This window comes from Talpa europaea (genome assembly GCF_964194135.1).
Source record: "Talpa europaea genome assembly, chromosome: 5".
Lineage (NCBI taxonomy): Eukaryota > Metazoa > Chordata > Mammalia > Eulipotyphla > Talpidae > Talpa > Talpa europaea.
In genome coordinates this window covers 7,028,241-7,046,973 of record NC_140071.1, presented here as the reverse complement: position 1 = coordinate 7,046,973, position 18,733 = coordinate 7,028,241, and the positions used below count along the sequence as shown (strand labels likewise).

Sequence of the window (18,733 nt, the reverse complement as noted above, 5' to 3'; positions counted from 1 at the left end):
GCAGGGGTGACAGAGATTAAAGATCATTGCCTCTCAAAACCTCTGTGTGCTTGGCTCATTTGGAGCTCTGGGGCCAGATTCTTCTATTATACTGTTAACACTGAGAGGATTTCACCCCTCAACCACTTGCTTTTGTGTATAGAAGTGCTCCCTGAAATTGCTTTAAGAAAAATTGCCTCCCTCTGTCATCTGGCTCTGTGGCTAAAGTACCAATTCTGGTATTGCTTGTTCTCCATATTACTCTGTTTCTAAAACTGAAGCACCAGCAGGTAGAATGGAGGAGATACATGTGCATACATGTACACACACACACGCACACACACACACGGGCACACACACTGTGTACCACCAGGAACAAAAATATTTTCCAAGGATCCTTTGAAATTATGAAATAAGGTATAATATGACTGCTTATGTTTTTAAAAGCTGCAGAGGTTGGGGAATTAAAAAAAAAAATAACTTGAGAGTTTCTCGAGTGAGGATCCAATGAAAATATCTTCTCCCTCCCGCAACGATTGTGGCCCATCTGGGGAAAAATGCTCCTTCGGCAAAAATTTCATAGTCTCCAACATAAAGTTTTATTTCCCTATATTTTAAATCTAAATAATTATTTAAAAATTCATGTGAATTCTTATTGCTATTATTATAACCCTTAAAAAAGTCTGTTCTTCATAGTTGATAACTTACCTAGCTAAAGCTACTTGTGCATAGCCAAAAAAAAAAAAAAAAAACCAACAAAACCTCAAAACCAATAAACAACAAAAAGCATGTTGAGTAACCACTTAGTAATATATCTGCATTTCATCATAGGACATAGAATTTATTATTTCATTATAAATAAATACAACCTATTCCTATGGTCTTGGATCGATTATGCCAGACATATGTTTACATTTTTTAAAGTAAAGGTAGTATTTTTCTCTTGCTTTTGCTTCCCTTTGCTATTTTTCTCCCAAGAGCAGCAGCTATAAGTAGAACATGATTTAACATTTTATTGACATGAAACGCCATACAAACTCTTTTTTTTTTTTTTGAAATTTTTTTTTTTTTAATTTTCCAGAGGCATGTCTTATTTATTATTTGTTTGTTTGTTTGTTTTATACATGCACTGGGTACAGTCAGAAGCGCGGGAGGGTGAGAGAATGCACCAGAGCCAGAGCGGGGAGCAGAGCAGGCAGAAGGACCGAAGGACACTGCTGAGGGGAGCAGCGGGTGGCAGGAGAGGTCTGCTCGCCATGTGGGACCCTCCTCTGGTGGCCGGGGAGCAGCCGGGGATCGAACCGGCTGCAGAGGCTGCAGGCAGCTTCTCAACCCAGCGCTCAACTGCTGCGCCACCGGGGAGGCCCTACAAACTCTTTTTTATTCCATGCTGCCATAGGAGCAAAAGTGAAGAAGTTCTACAACCAGCTCTTCCCATCAAGGGTGACCAGTTGTCTATTAAATGCTGGGGTTGTTTTCCCCTGAAATAGTATTTTTTAAAGATCTATTTATTTATGCATACAAGAGCTGGGGTGCAGGTCAGAGATGTGGGGGGTCGGGGGGTGAGAGGATTTACCAGAGACAGAATGAGGAGCAGAACAGGCAGATTGACTGAAATCCACTGCTGAGGGGAGCAGCAGGGAGACAGGAGAGGTCTGCAGCGCCATGTGCGTAGCTCCCTGGCTGGGCATCGAACTGTGCTGCAGAGGCTGTGGACAGCTTAATAATGCTGAGACTTAACCCCTTGCCCCACCAGGGAGCCCCCTCACCCCACAACAGTACTTCTAGGTCATCTGCCTTCCTGTGGCTCAGGTTCAACAAATATAAGCCAATTAGCATAAGCAAAGCATAATTAAGAAAGTAAATCTGCTCAGAAAAAAAATTCTTCAGCATTCCAAGCAAAATATAAAAGACATTTCAATTATCTCTTGTTTAAAAATTTCCATGCGTTCTGGCATGTCCCAGTGTGATTCAGAAGTTGACAATATCCCTTCATGTATTTTAGGTGAAAAACATATTTACTGAAAGAGTTAGAAAGGGATTAACATTGGAATTTGAAACATGCCATAATTTAGAGCAGAAAAAGATGAGTTTGCTGGAGACCCCAGCAGAGCCTGGGGGGCTCCCACTGCCGCGGGCTCATCAACCATGTGGCCACGTGTGCTTGGAAGAGTCACCATTGGCAAGATTTGTGAAATGCGCAGCTCCTGGGTCGTTGGAGAGACACAGTATTTTTTTTTTTCAGCTGCAAAATAGTGTATGGATAAATACAGGATTTATCGGGTAATTCCAGGTGAAACATTCTAAGTCCCCAACAGAATAGTCCTGCCCACTGCACACCCTGTGGCCCTGGTAGGTCCTGTCCTTAGGGGAGGGGTGAGGATGTCTGGTAGGGTGAGCTCCCCCTGACTCTCTCTTAGGTGAGCAGAGCTACAGAGTCCAGTGTGCTCTGACATGGACCACCTCCACCTGCAGACACCTCCTCTGGGGGAGCTGGAGAACATGCTGTCGAACAGCTACCGACATCCCCCACCCACCCCGTCCATCTTCTCTGGGCACATAAGCAAAGTGGTCCGCCCCAAAATGTCAACAAGTGTGATGAAAAGACTTCAAATCTATGGAAAGCAGATCTCTTTCATCACAACTTTTAATCACACCCCATTCCCCTCCTGCCCATCACCACCCCCAAGTCTGGAACTTGAGCTTCTGGGTTCACTCAGGAAAACAGGGTTTGGGTGCTCAGCCACAGAGCAGGGACGCAGGGACCCTGAAAGGTTGGGGCTGACGCTTTGGGCTCCAGTGAAGGTGGGTTGCGGGGAGTGGTGATGCCATTGTCTCTTGCTGAGTTTCACAGGAAGCGCTAATGTGGAGCAGTCTGCATGAGTCATCGGGCATGTGAACACAGAGCACAACTGTTTGTCCTAATAACTAGGAAAGTTGATTAGCCCAGTATTTCCTTTATGAATCTTCATATCACAGTTTTCCCTACAGACATAAGACGACCATCAACTACCCCTGTTCCAGGAAATGCTTCCATTTTCTGATCTATAATTTGATTGGGGCTTACATCCTTCATTTGCTTACTTAGGAGACTTTTGCCCAGAGAGAACAGAAGTACAGGGAGAACAGAGGCCTTTATCTACTCATCCACTTCATCTACTACTTCATCTTGCTCAGAGCCCTATGGGTTTCCCTTCAGATTCCCTCCCAGTTGCAGGACTGGGTTGTGAGTTTGGCCAGGCTGGCAGGGTGTTGTTAATCCTCGCAGTTACTGCCACCTAATTTACATGCTGTGCTTGTGCCTTTGAAATCATTTCTTAAAGTACCATTCCTTGACCAGCCCCACTCATCATTTCTGATTTCAGAACATCTTAGCATGCTTCATACCTAAGAAACCCCACACTTGCACTGGAAAGAGTCTGAGACAAGTGGTCCATTTGAGATACCAGTGGGCATCCATCCCCCCAAACCATCCCGGCTGAATCCTCTGCCCTTGTGATATCTGAGCACATTCCATTTGGCCCTTGGGGGGGAGAGGCAGAGTAGCCCTTTGTAATACAGAATTGTTAGAGGAAAAACAAATCTTTATCTTTCACACGCTTTGAGAAGTAGGCAGTTATTATCTCTTTACTCTGAAGGTACAAATTACAGGCTTGTCTGTGCCTTAATCATACTGATGTTTACCAATTTCTCTAAAGATTATTATCATGGGGGGTTATTAGTGATTTTGCTGCCTTTAAAACCTCAGGGAATAAAATAGAAGGAATCTTGTGTGCTGTGCCTGCAATGGTCACGGCTAATTAACTCTTTAGGCCGCCTCCTGGGGAGAAAACCCAATCTAAGCCTTGTTTGACCTTGTAAAAGTTCAAGTTTTTTTGGAGCTGTATTGACATAATTATCAGAGCAGCAGATCAAGTAGTTTATTATCGTTGACTTCTGTTTCTTCCATGAGAAGTGATGTGGGCTTGCAGTCATGTCATCTGTTGACTCAAATTCTTTGAATGTTGACCCTGTCCCATGGATAGAGTTCAGGATAGAGACAGAGAGTGTGTAGAGTGTGAGGGGGCGCAGGGAGGGCGGAGGGCTGCTGCCTGTTTTTCTATATCCGCGATAGAAGAGTAACATCTACATTTTGAAATGAGTGGAAAGAAGAATACTATTTCGTGAAAATTTATTTTGGTTAACTGAAAATAAAGTCTTAGTGATAAACAAGAATTTAGTAGGTCATCAAAGTGAGGATTCGAACCTAGGAAGCAGTCTGTGAGAGCTGTTCTGATGCACAGTTAAGTTTGAAGTTAGTTTCTTTTTTTGTTTTTTAAAGATTTATTATGCAGAAAAGAACTGGGGTGTAAGCCAGAGGTGTGGGGCAGGGTGGGGGGAGGTGAGAGGATTCACCAGAGACGGAGTAGGGAGCAGAACAGGCAGATCAACTGAAGTACACTGCTGAGGGGAGCAGCGAGTGAGACAGGAAAGGTCTGCTGCACCATGTGGGTAGCTCCCTGGCCGGGGATCAAACATACTGCAGAGGCTGCTGATGGCTTGATAGCACTGTCTTTAAGCCCTGCACCACCAGGGAGGCCCTGAAGTTAGTTTCTATAAGGAGAAACAGTGAGTCATTGGCATTGAGAATATAATTATTCTGGATAGGAGGGTCTTCTAAGTTGTTTTGACCTAAAGTTTTGCTGATGCTTGAAGAAGGCAATGGAGAATTCAGCCTCTTCCTTTTGAAAGATTATCCTGCAGGGGTGCAGAGAGTGGGTGCCCATTGTTAAATCTTCTTTATTTGGCTCCTTGGTCATAAATGAGTGTGAAAAGGCTCACTTTACCTTCAGGTGGCAGATTCCTGCATCGCCCATAGGGTAGTCTGTGCTGATGGCTGTGCCTTCTTCCCTGCTGGACCAGGGGCGGGGTCCCCAGAACCACCGGGAGGCACAGATCGGAAAATGTTACAGTATGTTAATAGATCAAATATAACTTTCAGTGCTCATGAACTTTTATTGGAACAGAGCCGCCTATTCAATTTACGTGTTGTTGATAAATAGTTGCAGCCGTGTCAATGAGAGACCATGTTTGCATAGCCTAAAATATTTACTATCTGACCCTTTGCAGAAAAGGGTCTGTCAAGCTCTGAAATATAGCATGCACCCTGCTCTCCAGCTGCTGGAGAGAGGCGGTCAAGGAAATAAGCAATTAAAGCACAACATGGAAAGTGCCAGGAGAGAAATATATGTGAGAGCAGATGGGGGAAGGTAAATCATACTTGGGGGTCAGCAAAATCTATCAGGAGGAAGAAATCTTGAGCTAAATTTTAAAGGGGGGCCAGCAAGGGGCAACTGCCTGGCCCTGTCAACACATGAAAATATCTTGTTAAGAAATCTCATGAAATGTGGTGCAGCAGGAGCAAAAGATGCTCGTTGGAGAGTAGCAGCAAGCAAGTGATCACTGACTCTGTGGGTGGCACTGGGGAGGAGGAACAGGCTGTGAAAGTCAGGGGGGCCCCATGATGGGTGGTCTGTTGCCTGTGATTGGTCATCTGGGTATTGAAGAAATCACCTTGATAGCCAGAAAAGGGTGAAGGGCAGGGAGTAGGAGGGTCACACTGGGGAAGGAGAGGGGGAGATTTGAACCATCCTCAAATGTGTTTGGCCCCGCATTGAGACTAAAGAGAATTAAAGAATTAATTAGAATTAGAGAGGCACATGACAAGCCGTGGCAGTCACGTGGGGGAGGTGTTGTGGAGGTGGGAGGTCAGGGAGAGAGAGACTCTCACGTGTGATCCCAGAGCCTGATTGGTAGACGGGAGAGGAAGATGATACCTTTCTTTGGGACATTTTTTTATGCAGGAGTTCTGGGCAATCCTGGTGGATGAGAGTGGTAAGCGGCTGGATTCAGGGATCTGGACATCTATATCTGCTGGTTGAGACCAGTGTCTGCAAGGGAAAGTGATTCGGGTGAGATGAGCAACAGTTTGAGAATCACAGGGAGACATGGCGAGCGGGCAGGGAGAGATGCATGAGCGCCAAGAAAACAGGGGGTCAGCTGGGGCGAGGAAGCGGGGACCTCTGGGGGCAGAAACAAGTGGCAACAGTGCCAGACACCCCGTCAAGAGAGCAGGTGAAATAAGTTCAGCATGAACTCCCTGGTTTTGACAAAAGGGAGGTTGCAGGGACAGACACGAGATGGCCGCGGGCCGAGAAGGCCTGTGTCCGGCAGAAGAGCTCAGCGTGTGAGGCGGTAAGTCCTGGCTGCAAGATGAAGACCGGATCTAGAAGGGAGAGTAGAAAAGCTGCTGTTCACGTGTTCCCGTGGTAGAGTTAGGCGCAGGTAAATGCTGAGAAGAGAGGCCCAGAAGAAATGAGAAGAAAAATCGATCCGGGGGGCGGGAAGGGGCAGCTGGATGTCCCCGAGCATGCAGAGATGGACACCGGGAGGAGTTGGTCTTGCAGAGAGAGCCGGTGCCGCCTCGGGCCAGGCACCTCCGGGCCGGCTGCGTCCACTGCTCTGGGAGAAGGCCGGCAGGGCCTCCTTGCGAGAGGCTTCCCGCTCCTCAGTCAGTGCGTCACCTGCTGAGACAGAGCGGGCACCGGTGCAGAAGAGGCTGGGGACGGTATTTAAAATGAGCGTCAGCTGCTGAAGGCTTTGGGGAGAGGGAGAATCCCTGAGCCCGCGCGAGGAGAATCCCTGAGCATGACTGCGCCCCCTCCTGAGGCTGGCGAGGGGGTGGCGCCAGCTCCCTGGGCTGAGTGTGGTGCTTTTCTATCAACAGGGGATGAAGGGTAGGTCTGAGGAGGTGAAACGGTGCGAGGAGGCTGAGAGGGGGTTGTGTAAGGGAAAGCTGCTGGGAGATCAGCCTTGCCTTGCACTTCAGATCAGGGCCGAGAGACCCCAGGGTGGGTGGTTTGCTCTCAGCTGCTTGGGAAAGGAGTCAGGGGCAGAAAGGAGCTAGCAGATTGGGGCAAGATGGAGCCTGCTGAGGCTCAGTCTTCTGGAGGTGGAAGAAGAGATGAAGAAAGTGGGTGAGGGAGAAGCGCTGGGGTGGGGGTTGCCAGCAGGGGCTGGTGGTTTCAGAGCTTGCGGCTGGCATGGTTTCTGGAAGGGAAGGCCGAGGCTGGGGAGGAGGAGGCACGTGGATGTCAGGTCTTGGCCTGAAGTCATTGATGTGGGTCTAGGAGGCTGACAAGACCCTGAGCAAGCCGTCCACGAGTGTGGCGAACAGCTGGTCCGGGGGGGACCTCTCCCGGGGGTTCACCCTCTGCGCACACCTGCGCACGTGGGTGTCTGCGAGACGTCCTCTGTGGCTCTGCCTGTTTTCCAGAAGAGTGGTTGGAGGAATTCTGAGCGCTCGAGGCTTGGGAACAGCTGCAGCGAGTTTAGGGAGATCTGAAGGTATCCGTGGGCCCCTCTGACGTGAGGTTTTTGATGAGGCCCACTTGACCCGGGAAGGGGAAGCGTTCCTTGGAAGAGAGCAGAGTCAGTTGTCTGACGGGAAAGCCCGGCACACACCTGGCCAGGGAAGGCAGCCCCCATCCTGACGACCTGGAGATTTTTCTTCAGATCAGCCACGGCCTCTGTGGGGATCTCCAGGCTTCGGGCTGGTGTTCAGGGGAGAACGTCTTCACTGGAGAGAATGTGAATGTGGTCACGCATCTAAATGGCGCTTCTGTGTGGTGCAGTGTCTGAGGGGAGCTGTGGGGAACCCCAGAGATGGGCGTCGGTGTGAAGCCACGTCTGCTTCCAGATACAGCAGACGAAGTTTGCAGGAAACATCTCCACTTATATCTAAGCTCCTGATGTCTTGTCCGATCCAGGCAACCTGCTAAACACTTTGCCTCAGTTCTCACACTTGATCCTCACAGCGACCCCGCGAGGCACAGGTACTGTCCTCCGTCTCATCTCGGCAATGGGGAAAGCGAGGCTCAGATTAAACAGTTTCCCTGAGGTCAGACAGATCGGAAGAAGGAACCAGGATTACCCCTCCCAGACTCTCTGCAAGAATATTTATGCGATTCATTTAATTCCCTTTGTTATTTGGTAACAACAACAACAAAACAAAATCAAAAATGCCCTCCTATTATGCCCAGTTTGAATAGCTAATTTACAGAATGTCTGCGCAATAGATACTTCAGAGCGATACAGCCGTCTTGTGGTTTTCATCTCGTCTAAATTAATAGAGTCTAAAACATACAGAAACATTAGAAAAGTGTGGAAATACTTACTACACCCTACAGAAGCCATCTCTCGCCATTGCTCTGAGCGAGACAATTTCTAATAAGGATGATTTATGTAAAGACCTACATTTCAACCTTGAATTTGGGTGCTTAGACCATCGACTAGAATGTTAAGGAAATCTCAGGTCTGAGCATTTTTATATTCAGGTTAAAAATTCCATTAATATTTTCAATTAAAAAATCTTACTGATGTTATGTGAATGAAATGGGAGAGTGAGAGACTTTGTTTATGCTGAGGTGGCGGCTTGTGTTTGGAATTTTCACCCTCTGCCTGTATGACTTGAGAGAAATGAAAAACAAAGCCAACAATAATGAAATAGCTTACTACAGTTCAGAAAGATAAACAGGTTTTAATTAGATTTTAATTTTGATCTTTTAAAATATTATTTTTGCTTTCACAAATAGAACAATAAATACATGTATGGTTTACCCAGTACATGGGTCGCAGACCAATTAAATCATGGTCCATGAATTTGCAGTAGCAGGTTTTCATCCACTGGAGAAGGACAAAGTGTTTATGTTTGTCTCTGCTTGCCCCTGGGGGTCGTGCCCTAACTTCCTTCTAGAAACTGGCTTTAGACCACATGCCGGAGTGGGAGAAACAAAGCAAATCTACCAAAGTAGATTTTTTTTTAAAGATTTATTTATTTATTTATGCATACAAGAGCTGGGGTACAGGCCAGAGATGCGGGGGGTGAGAGGATCCACCAGAGACGGAGTGGGGAGCAGAACAGGCAGATTGAATGAAATACGCTGCTGAGGGGAGCAGCAGGTGAGACAGGAGAGGTCTGCCTCCCCATGTGGGTAGCTCTCTGGCTGGCCGGGGATTGAACTTGTGCTGCAGAGGCCTCGGATTGCTTCACAGTGCTGTGCTTAACCCCTTGTGCCACCAGGGAGGCCCCCAAGTAGATTCTTAATCAGAAACGCTTTAATGCAGAAAATGGACTTCTTCTTCTTCTTCTTCTTTTTTTTTTTTTTAAAGCAAACACTGTTGCATCAAGGTTTGCAGAGTTATTTATCTTTATAAATGGCGAGGGAATCCTCCCAGCTCTCTGAATACCGCAGCATACCCTGTGGGTGAAGACCAGATTAGAACTCACCAGCCCAGCCTTGGGTGTTATGGAAAAGAGACTTTGCTTCTGCCGACTTCACAGTTCCCACACTATCCCTTCAGCCAAACACATTCTGGCAAGGACAGACTTTGGCTAAGGATGGCTCTTGAGGTGAAGTCTGAGCTCGCAGACACTATCACGGCCTGGACTTGGGCGCTGACAGTGGCCTCTGCACCAAGTCGTGACACTCCTTGGCCCCAGAGTCCTCATCCCCCAAAATGAAGGGGGTAGATTCAGTCATACCCAGTCTTTTCTGATTTTGAAATTCAGTGACTGTGCTTGTCACTCCTCATTCCTGTGATATATGACATCATACCTTTGCTGCAAGGTGTTTCATCCATCCACGAATTGAAAGGCAGCGTTGGAGTTGCATTCAACGGAAATTAAGCTGATTCTAATCCATGCTCCCAGCTATGGAAAAACTCACTGGTGTCTTCATTTTCTGTAAAAGTACTGGGTTCATGTTTTCAATTCTTTCATTATAATTATTTATAGTAATCATATGCATAGTTGTTTTTTTTTTTTTCCTCAAGCAATTTTGGGTAGAAACTTTGATGATACAGCAATTCTTTCTGGTGAAGTCTTTTAACCCTTTAATTTTTTTTCCAACATATTGGGTATTTTATAATGTGTAACAAAGTTTATAGCATTTGAGGACTATTCTGTGGCTATTTCTCAAATATTTGTGCTCCAGGGCTGGCAATCAAAAGATCAAGAGATTCTCCTATCTACTAAGGAACAAAAATCACTAAATGATTGTTGGTTTCTTAGAAAAGCAAGTGATCAGATAAATGGACAGCACCTTTCTTTCCCTTTCCTCCATTATTTGCCTGGAAATAGTGAGGAATCCATATCTGTCTCTTAGCTGTAGACCTGTGTTCAGGCAGATTATAAGTACCTGATTTTTTATAAGCTCATGATTTTTTGGATGCATTTGATAACTAAGCCTACAAGTCAGTCAGTGTGGAGGTTGCTGCAGTTTACCCAGGCTACTAACAAAATCTTTACAAAGAACTTTAACTCCTCTCCTCTGCCAATCCCCTCCACCCCACACTTCCCCCATGTATTACAACTTTTGACTCCCTCCAAACTTAACTACCAATAGCCTGCTGTTGACTAAAAGCCTTGCTGGTAATAGACAGCCTATCATGTGTGTGACATGTGCTGTATATTCTGTAGTCTTACAGTAATGTACGCTAGGGTGGACAATATGTTATTAAGAAAAGTGCAGGAAGAGAAATCACATTTCCAATATTTCATTGTATCCATCAACATCCTGATTTTACATCATCTGTTTACAAGGAAATTCATGTACAAGTGGATTCCTGTAGCTGGATGAATGGATGGATGGATGGATGGATGGATGTGGAGAGAGAGAGAGAGAGAGAGAGAGAGAGAGAGAGAGAGAGAGAGAGAGAGAGGAAACTCTGTTCTATGTTTTCATCTCAGATTTGCTGATAAGACAGATTAGCAAAATTTAGTACAGGAGGATAGAGGAGTCTAGGTGGTTCCCAGGTTTCCATCTGATTGACTTTGGGGGATGCTCGTTAACTGAAGTAGGGGTGACAGGTCCAGGGGTGGCAGGTCCAGAGGCAAATCCAGCCGGGTCAGCTCCTTCAGGAAAGGGTGTCATACGCCACCAGTTAGTGAAAGATCATACTCCCTATGAAACCTGGTTTGCCTTGTTGTTCTGTTCCCAGCATTAAAGTCCCCAGCGCTGAGGATCCATGCAGGGGCGCGCTGTGTGTCCAGGCTGATGCCGTAGGCGTCACTGAGCAGAGAGAGAGGGACAACGGCGGGAGGCAGCACCCCCAGCCAGCACTGAAGTGCTCCCAGAGACACAGCATTTAAGGTCTCTGCTGCTGTCAACGCCACTTGCCCATGTGTGTTGTTTTCGACTCTGGGGGTGTACTGGATGAGGTCAACAGAATTGGGAATTAGTCAGTCTCTGACGTCAGGGGTTTTCATGTTGTAGGAAGTTTCCACACCATCCATTGCTTTATCATGTTGCTTGCACAGAAGATTTTAGTTTCCAGTGATCTCAGTGATGCGTGTGTATTTGAACCTTGGGAATGTTAAGCCCTCTAGGCCAGCCCGTCATTCTATGGGAAAAAATATATGTGATGTTCATCAGTAGGAAGATCAGTTCATCTTCTATAGCTATAAATGTGTTTTCTGTTGGCTATTTCACATTATTTGTTTTTACATTGTTTGTTCTGACTGACAGCAGCAGAAACACCAATTCACAAAAACACCCACGTATAATCAGGACAACGGTAGTTCCCTGAGACGTGGATTCCTGTGTATGATAGTTTGGTTTTGTGAGCTTAGTCACTTTTGTGATGGGGTCTGTATTGCCTTTCGATCTTCATCTAAGTTAACTTTTTTATATTTCATATAATTTTAAGCTTTCTAGAGAGTTGGTTCTAAGCAACTATGCATAGAAATAATGACACACCGTTGTTTCTCCAAGGTTCATGTTAATAAGATTGAACAATAGAAGAGCAACTTTTGAAGTGACCACCCCTGCACCAACAGCTAAGGTTCTGTAACTGTTGGGCATTTACAGCTTTGGAAAATATGTCAGGAGGCTTCACATTTTATTACATTTTAGCAAAGGGCATGATGACAGAGGGCGCCTTGGGCCATGCGGGTTTCTCCCTGGCTGGCCGGGGATCGAACTCATGCTGCATTTAGTTAACCCTCTTTGCTGGCACTGTGGTCTAATCATCGCCGAGTGGCAGCAGGAATGAAGGTGCCAACAGTGTCACCACTTTCATAGAATCGATTCCAAACTCTCCTTGTAGCTGGGGTAGATGGGCCCCCCAAGTCACCATTTTGCTTCTGCTCGTTGGCTTCTCAGAATGACATAGGACAGACTGTGTTTTCAGAGTGTAGTTGTGTGCAGATATCACTGAGACAGTGGGTGAGATGCAGGGTCTGAAGAGAGAGGAATCTTGGCAATGGGAAGTAGTAAAATATAACCTAGAAATCTTACCACATAGAGTGTTGCTTGCAAGCGAGTCTCCCAGCCTTTCCCTCTCCTGGGGTGTGCGGGGAAGCAGGGGCTGCACTCCCAGAGATGTGACAGTGTCAGTGACATGGAAGGGTGTTGAAAATGGCATCTGACTGTGACATGGCCCAATCACAGCTTCCAGGACTTAGCTTACTTATATTTTAAATGAAGGTGATGTAGTTCATCTGCGAAATATGTCTTAGTCTTTGGAGCTACTATAACAAAATGCCATAGTCTGGGGATCCTAAATAGCAAACCTTCATTTCTTATAGTTTTGGCAGTGGGAAGTCCAAGGTCAAGGTGCTGGCAGATTCAGTGTCATCTCTCTTGGTTTATAGCATCTCCTTGTTATGTCTTCACATGGCCTTTCCTTCGTGTGCACAGAGAGAGAAATCGTCTGTTTCTCTTAAGTGCATTAACGCCATCACGAGAGCCTGAGTCTTATTGCTTAATATAATTCTAGTTACCTCCCGAAGGCCTCACCTCTGTATGTTGGGAATCTAGCATGGCTAGGACTGTAAAATTCAAGAAAGTTTACATCTGGACACATTTGAGCTACTCCCTCAGCTCTGATTCTTACACCTTCCTGAGATTGGACAGGATGTCAAATCTCCGTAGGCCTCAATTTCCTCAACCAATTTCTGTGAAATTGTTCAGTAACAGTATTTATTTTCAGTGTTACTGTCAAATGAAATGAAAGTCACACATGTAAAGTCCTCAGTGCTGGATAAACATTTAGTTTTTAAGTTGTGAAAAACTGAAACCTATTTGAACAAAAGCTGAGACTGGTAACACGGGAAAGGAAGATGTTTTGCCAGTTCTTTGGTAGCTAACAGCAAAATTTACTTGTATTTGATCATAAATTTTGCATGATTCTGTTAATTACAATACACCATTTGTCTGTTTTAAAATAAACATAGATAAATGGTGTAGGGTGAGTGTGGTGTGTGTGAGGAGGGTGTATATATAGTGTGTGTGGTGTGAATGTGGTATGTGTGCGATGTGTGTGATATATGTGTGTGGTATGTGTGGGGAGGGTGGCATGCATGCGTGGTATATACATGGTGTGTGTGGTATATGGGGGGGTGGTGTGTACTCACCCACGTGTGATTGTTTGCACCTTCACAGTCTTCCCATCATTTCTTTGGGTGATTAGCTCATCTTCTACTACCATGTAAGACTTTCAACTAATATCACACTTCAAAATTTGGGATGTGTTTTCCTTATATAAGCACTGCTTTTATTTCAGTCAAAGCAATAACTATTTAAGCCTGCTTTGTTTTTAAAAAATTGTTCCCTAGCAGAAATGTTCCTTTGCACACCAGTAAAGAGAGACACCCATTAAATATTTGCTAGTAAGAAACACAAACTCTCTCTCTCTCACTCTCTCTCTCCCTCCCACTTTCAAAACCCTCAATTCCCATTAATCACCTTATTGACAACCAAGCCATCAACACTGTGGCCAGCATCCTAATAGCTAATATTTACATTCTGTAGAAATGGCCGTTGCCTTTCCCTTCCTGCTTAGTGACTCCAGTGGAAAGGCAAATGCAATTCTGTTCTCACGTGACCTGAAGTGCCAGGATTACTAATTCCCTTTGAGGCTTAGCCTGCGATTGCTCAGGTGGTGGAGCGCCCCCTCCTGGAGGAAGTGAGCTTCGTTGTGAAGGGGTCCCACCCCCAGTGAGGAAGGAGGGTAGGAAGACATTAATTAATTAATTAATTCATACAAGAATTGGAGTACAGACCAGAGGTGTGGGGGGGTGAGAGGATTCACCAGAGACAGAGTGGGGAGTAGAACAGATGGATCTACTGAAATGCACTGCTGAGGGGAGCAGCAGGCTAGACAGGAGAGGACTGCTGTGCCATGTGGGTCACCTCCCTGGCTGGGGATCGAACTCATGCTGCAGTGGCTGGTGATAGCTTGATAGTGCTGAGACTTAACCCTCAGGCCACCAGGGAGGCCCCAGACATTTAAAGGCTCATCTCCGGCATGTGAGCTGGAAGGGACTGGAGCCTTAGCCCAGGGATTCTGGGACTGTGGTCTTGTCTTTTCATAGCCACCATCTGAAACGCACTTGCCCTAACTCCAGAAAATTTCACCATCTGAAACGCACTTGCCCTAACTCCAGAAAATTTAAGGAAGAAAGGGGGCAAGTGTACATTACCGAGGATGACCTTAAGGTTGGGTTCCTCAAATATTGGGAAAATTTCAGCACCTAAGAGTAAGGAGCAATTCTGCAAGCTCATGGGGAATGAAACAAAATCTGAGCATCATAACCTGAAATGCATTGAGATGCTGGGGCTGCTTCTGGAGCTCAGTGTTCAAGAGGAATGGGTCTGCATGAGAACTGTAGGGAGCTCTCTTTTTAATTTAAATCCAGCTCAAAATGCACTATAAAGACCTGTGGGGTTGATTTCACACATTGGGTAGATTTATGTATTTAGAAGAGAGCTGCCAGGCATGCATTTCCAGAAAGTGGCTTTAAGCTGCAGTAAGTGATCTGATTTCTGGCCTTTCAAAGGAAATCAATAAAAAAAAAAAAAAATTGGTTCCTGTGAGATGTGTGGTTCCCCCAGAGAAAGCGTCTGCTTGTCTCTGCGCTGGCCCAGAGTGGGTCTGTCTCAGGTTGTAATGGTTTGGGGAGTAGTGTGAACGAATGGTCTTCTCCATGTAGATCCACTATTGATTTTTTAATTAATAATAATGTCTTATGTTTATTTAGTTACCATCTCTGAGGAAACCTGAGTGCTTTATTGTTGCTGAATACCAATTGGTCTTCACCCTGTCCTTCATACTCTCCTGCTATAATCTAGCCTGTAGATTAGGTATTCCAATTGCATTTTAAAGAGAAAAAATAGAGCAGGAGAGGTAAATCATCGACCACGGGGATTTCAGAAACTAATAATAGAATCATCAATGAAAATCTGGTAGTCCTGACTTCTAATTCTGGCTGTTTCCCAAAAACATCTAGCCAGTTGGGTCAACTCCAGTTATTCCTGAGGAAAAAGAGGTTGACCAAAATGATTATTTGGAATGGCTACTTTTTTTAAGGTTTATGTATTTATGCATACAAGAGCTGGGGTATAGGTCAAAGGTGGGGGTGGTGAGAGAATTCACCAGAGACAGAGCAGGGAACAGAACAGGTGGATCTACCGAAATACACTGCTGAGGGGAGCAGCGGGCGAGTCAGGAGAGGTCTGCTGCACCATGTGGGTTGCTCCCTGGCTGGCTGAGGATCGAACTCATGCTGCAGAGGCTGGGGACAGCTTCATAGGTTGTCTTAACGCCTTGCGCCACCAGGGAGGCCCTGGAATGGCTATTTTTAACGGAATTTTTACATCTCTTTTTTGGTGTGCAATGACTGGGCTTAAGATGTTTTTATTTATTAGACCACACGCATCATTTAGTGACCTGTAAAAATGTGTTTGGGATGCTATTCAGTTTGTGTGTCAGAGGTTTATCTCCTGGTAGAGGGGTGATTTTCCCAGGACTGGGTATCTGGATCACCTATCTGACTATGCTTTAGCTGACAGAAAAATGAAATCATCTTCCCAACATAGCATGTTCAAAACCCTTGCTCCTGGCACCTATGGGAAGGCTACGGCTGCCCGCCCAGTCTTCTAATCCTCCAGCCTTAAACTGTGGGCCTCTAACTTTCCCTTCTGGCACTGCAATTTCTGTTGACATTTCCTCTAGCAAGTTTCTGCCTTTGTCCCTGTGCCGCCTTCCTGCCGCCACTCAACTCACTCACGGTCGCCATCTCCCTGTGCTCCTGACTTTGTTGTCTATTCCCTACGTCCATTTTCCTGATGAATTCTCTGTAGTTTTTGAAATTCTGAATTATTCAGACACACAAAAATTATACAGAATGATGTTAGATATTTCTAGACCCACCTCCCAGCTTAAAAAACAAGCTCACCCTTTGGGGAGACCGAGGACAACCCACTGGAAGCCTCCTGATCTCATTTCCTTCCCTCCTGCCCCCCTTTTGTAAATGTCACAATTATTATTCAACATGTTTTCATACTTTTACCCTATGTATATTTGTGCCCATAAAAATGTGCCGTATTTCTGATCATTTATGAACCTTTCTTTTCTCCCCCTGGTGACTCAGAGATTTCCACTCGTGTGTCAGCTGTCCCTGCCAGCGCCCGCACCTCTGTCCCCGCCTAGCAGCCCCGAGGACCCATTCTCCTCAGGGTGGACATTGAGATGAACATTTTCCCTCAAATACAAGCCATTACACAATTAGCATTCTTGGAACATGCTTCTTTGTTCGCAGTTGTGAGTTTCTCTGGAGCCTATACCCAGGGGTCTACAGGCTGGGAGAAGATATTTGCTCGTTTTCAAATTTATCACTAAAAAGTGTGTGTGTCACCTCACCTGTGACGTCCCATCTGTAAAAACCTCAATATTCCACCGCTGACTTCCAATGGGATTGAACCCCTGAAAGAAAGGAGTTTCTCCTCACTTCTCTCTCTGAAGGGGCCTCACCCCAGTGCTCCTTGGTGTGTGTGAGTGAGGGAGAAAGTCACAAAGTCAAAAGCTTTGGACAACACACTGGGAGGGGGGAGGAGAGGAAGCCGTGGGTCAGGCGCCAGCTTAGTCCCTGAGTTGCTTGTATTGCGAGTGTCCCTGACATGTGGGGTCATCCTTTTCACTGTGTCAAGGCCTCAGAGGCTGCCTGGGTCGAGTCCAGGCTCCCCCACCAGTGCAGTTGTCCGCTCTGAGCAGGTTCCCAGTTTGTGCCGTGGGGCTTGTTGGTTGCATAGGCCGCGGAGGGGGCTAAGTGTGGTAATACATAGAGAGCTCTCCCGGGGGTGCAAAATCAAGTTGTTACTGACGAGTGGAGGAAGGTGTCAGGTGTGGTTTTAGGAACTGGGGAGGTGGCAGTGACTTTAATGTCTCTTTCCCAAATTAAGTTGCCAGCTGGGACCAAGGCCCCAACTCATTGCCTGGCGTATAGTGGGCACCCAGGAAACGTGCTGAGTGAATAAACATAATTATTCTCCTAAAGCAATGCACATGCCTGACCTTGTCATTCTGAGCCAGGAGGGAGCGAGGGCGTTACCTCCATGATGACTTTCCTCTGCATGTTTGTGCTTCTTACTCTTTTGAATATTGATTGTAATATGGGCAACCACTTGCCACCAGTGGTGACATCTTATGATGCTCTATTTTTTATTATAAGGTACAGAGCATTGATTATTTCTTTCACCCCTTGCTTATCGACAAAATAAATTCCCCAGCAATCTTTCTCTCCCCTCGATCGTAGGTCTCATTGTGCACGAAGGAGCCGCCGTGTACAGAGTCTTTAAACGCTGGCGAGCCGTTAATTTGCACTGGGACGTGTTGAATTACGACAAAGCCACCGACATTGAAGAAAGTAGCCGGGGAGAGTCTTCTACAAGCAGGACTTTATGGCTGCCGCTGACGGCGCTGCGGAACAGGAACTTGGTGCACCCCACGCAGCTCACCTCCCCGCGGTTTCAGTGCGGCTACATGTTGTTACATCTGTTCAACCGGATGCGGACACACGAAGACTTGTCAGAAGACAACAGCTCCGGGGAGGTGGTGATGAGAGTGACTTCAGTGTGACAAAAGCGTAAGACGGGCAGGGTGGGCCGCCCCCACCCCTCCACGCATTCTGGAATGTAATTGCAATGAATGGCGAAACCCATAGCACTTCTAAAAACACACATCTATGAACTTTTTAAAATTTATGCTTTTTATATGAACATTTGAATTGCAAATACATTTTTCTGACAAAAAAAGAGTCTTCTTGTTCTTTGTTTTCTGATTGATCACATCTTTTATAAGTTGGTACTTGAAATCATTATACGTATAATTTGACTCTACTTGGTTAAAAGAATGATGAAAGTTATCCTTAAGGCCAAAACTATTTTTTCTTGCTTGTTTTAAATATATTTTTACCAAACTTTTCGCTCCATGTGTAGTTTTTCAGACATATTGAAATGGGGAAGAGTTTTGAAGGCCATGGGCAGATTCCCGAAGGCCGGTCAAGCACAAGGCATAGAGGGGTTTCTACCGTGCTCTGCCTGGACCACCTCGTGTCTCACGCTGGCTGACAGACTCTAGCATGACATATTTTACTGGGATGAAATCACCTTTCACTAGGAATCATGACTTGTTTTCTAGCTTCTGAAAAGAGCACAGAGAGCTTTAAAAAAGCTAAAGGTGTGTGGAATAAAACAGTATTACTCCAGTACGTTTCACACAGGCAGGGTACCCTGCAACTTACAGCTCTAAAAGCTCACCAAAATGTTGAGTCATCTTACATGTCATAATGAAACTCCCCCATATTTACATAAACCTATTGCCATTATTTTGCTCAATTATCAGTGTCTGATTTCTCTGCGCACCACCTTAACTA

General features: G+C 45.7%; 1 protein-coding gene across 1 annotated transcript in view; it reads left to right on the top strand.

Moving 5' to 3' along the window:
* Nucleotides 1-17,937, top strand: part of MARCHF11 (membrane associated ring-CH-type finger 11) — a gene marked incomplete at both ends in the record, with an annotated part of 94,471 nt that extends 76,534 nt beyond the window's left edge. Inside the window, one exon of the mRNA XM_084233893.1 lies at nt 17,615-17,937. Coding sequence (XP_084090019.1) covers nt 17,615-17,937 — 323 coding nt within the window. The remainder of the gene's footprint in view (nt 1-17,614) is intronic.
* Nucleotides 17,938-18,733: the final 796 nt, after the last annotated feature.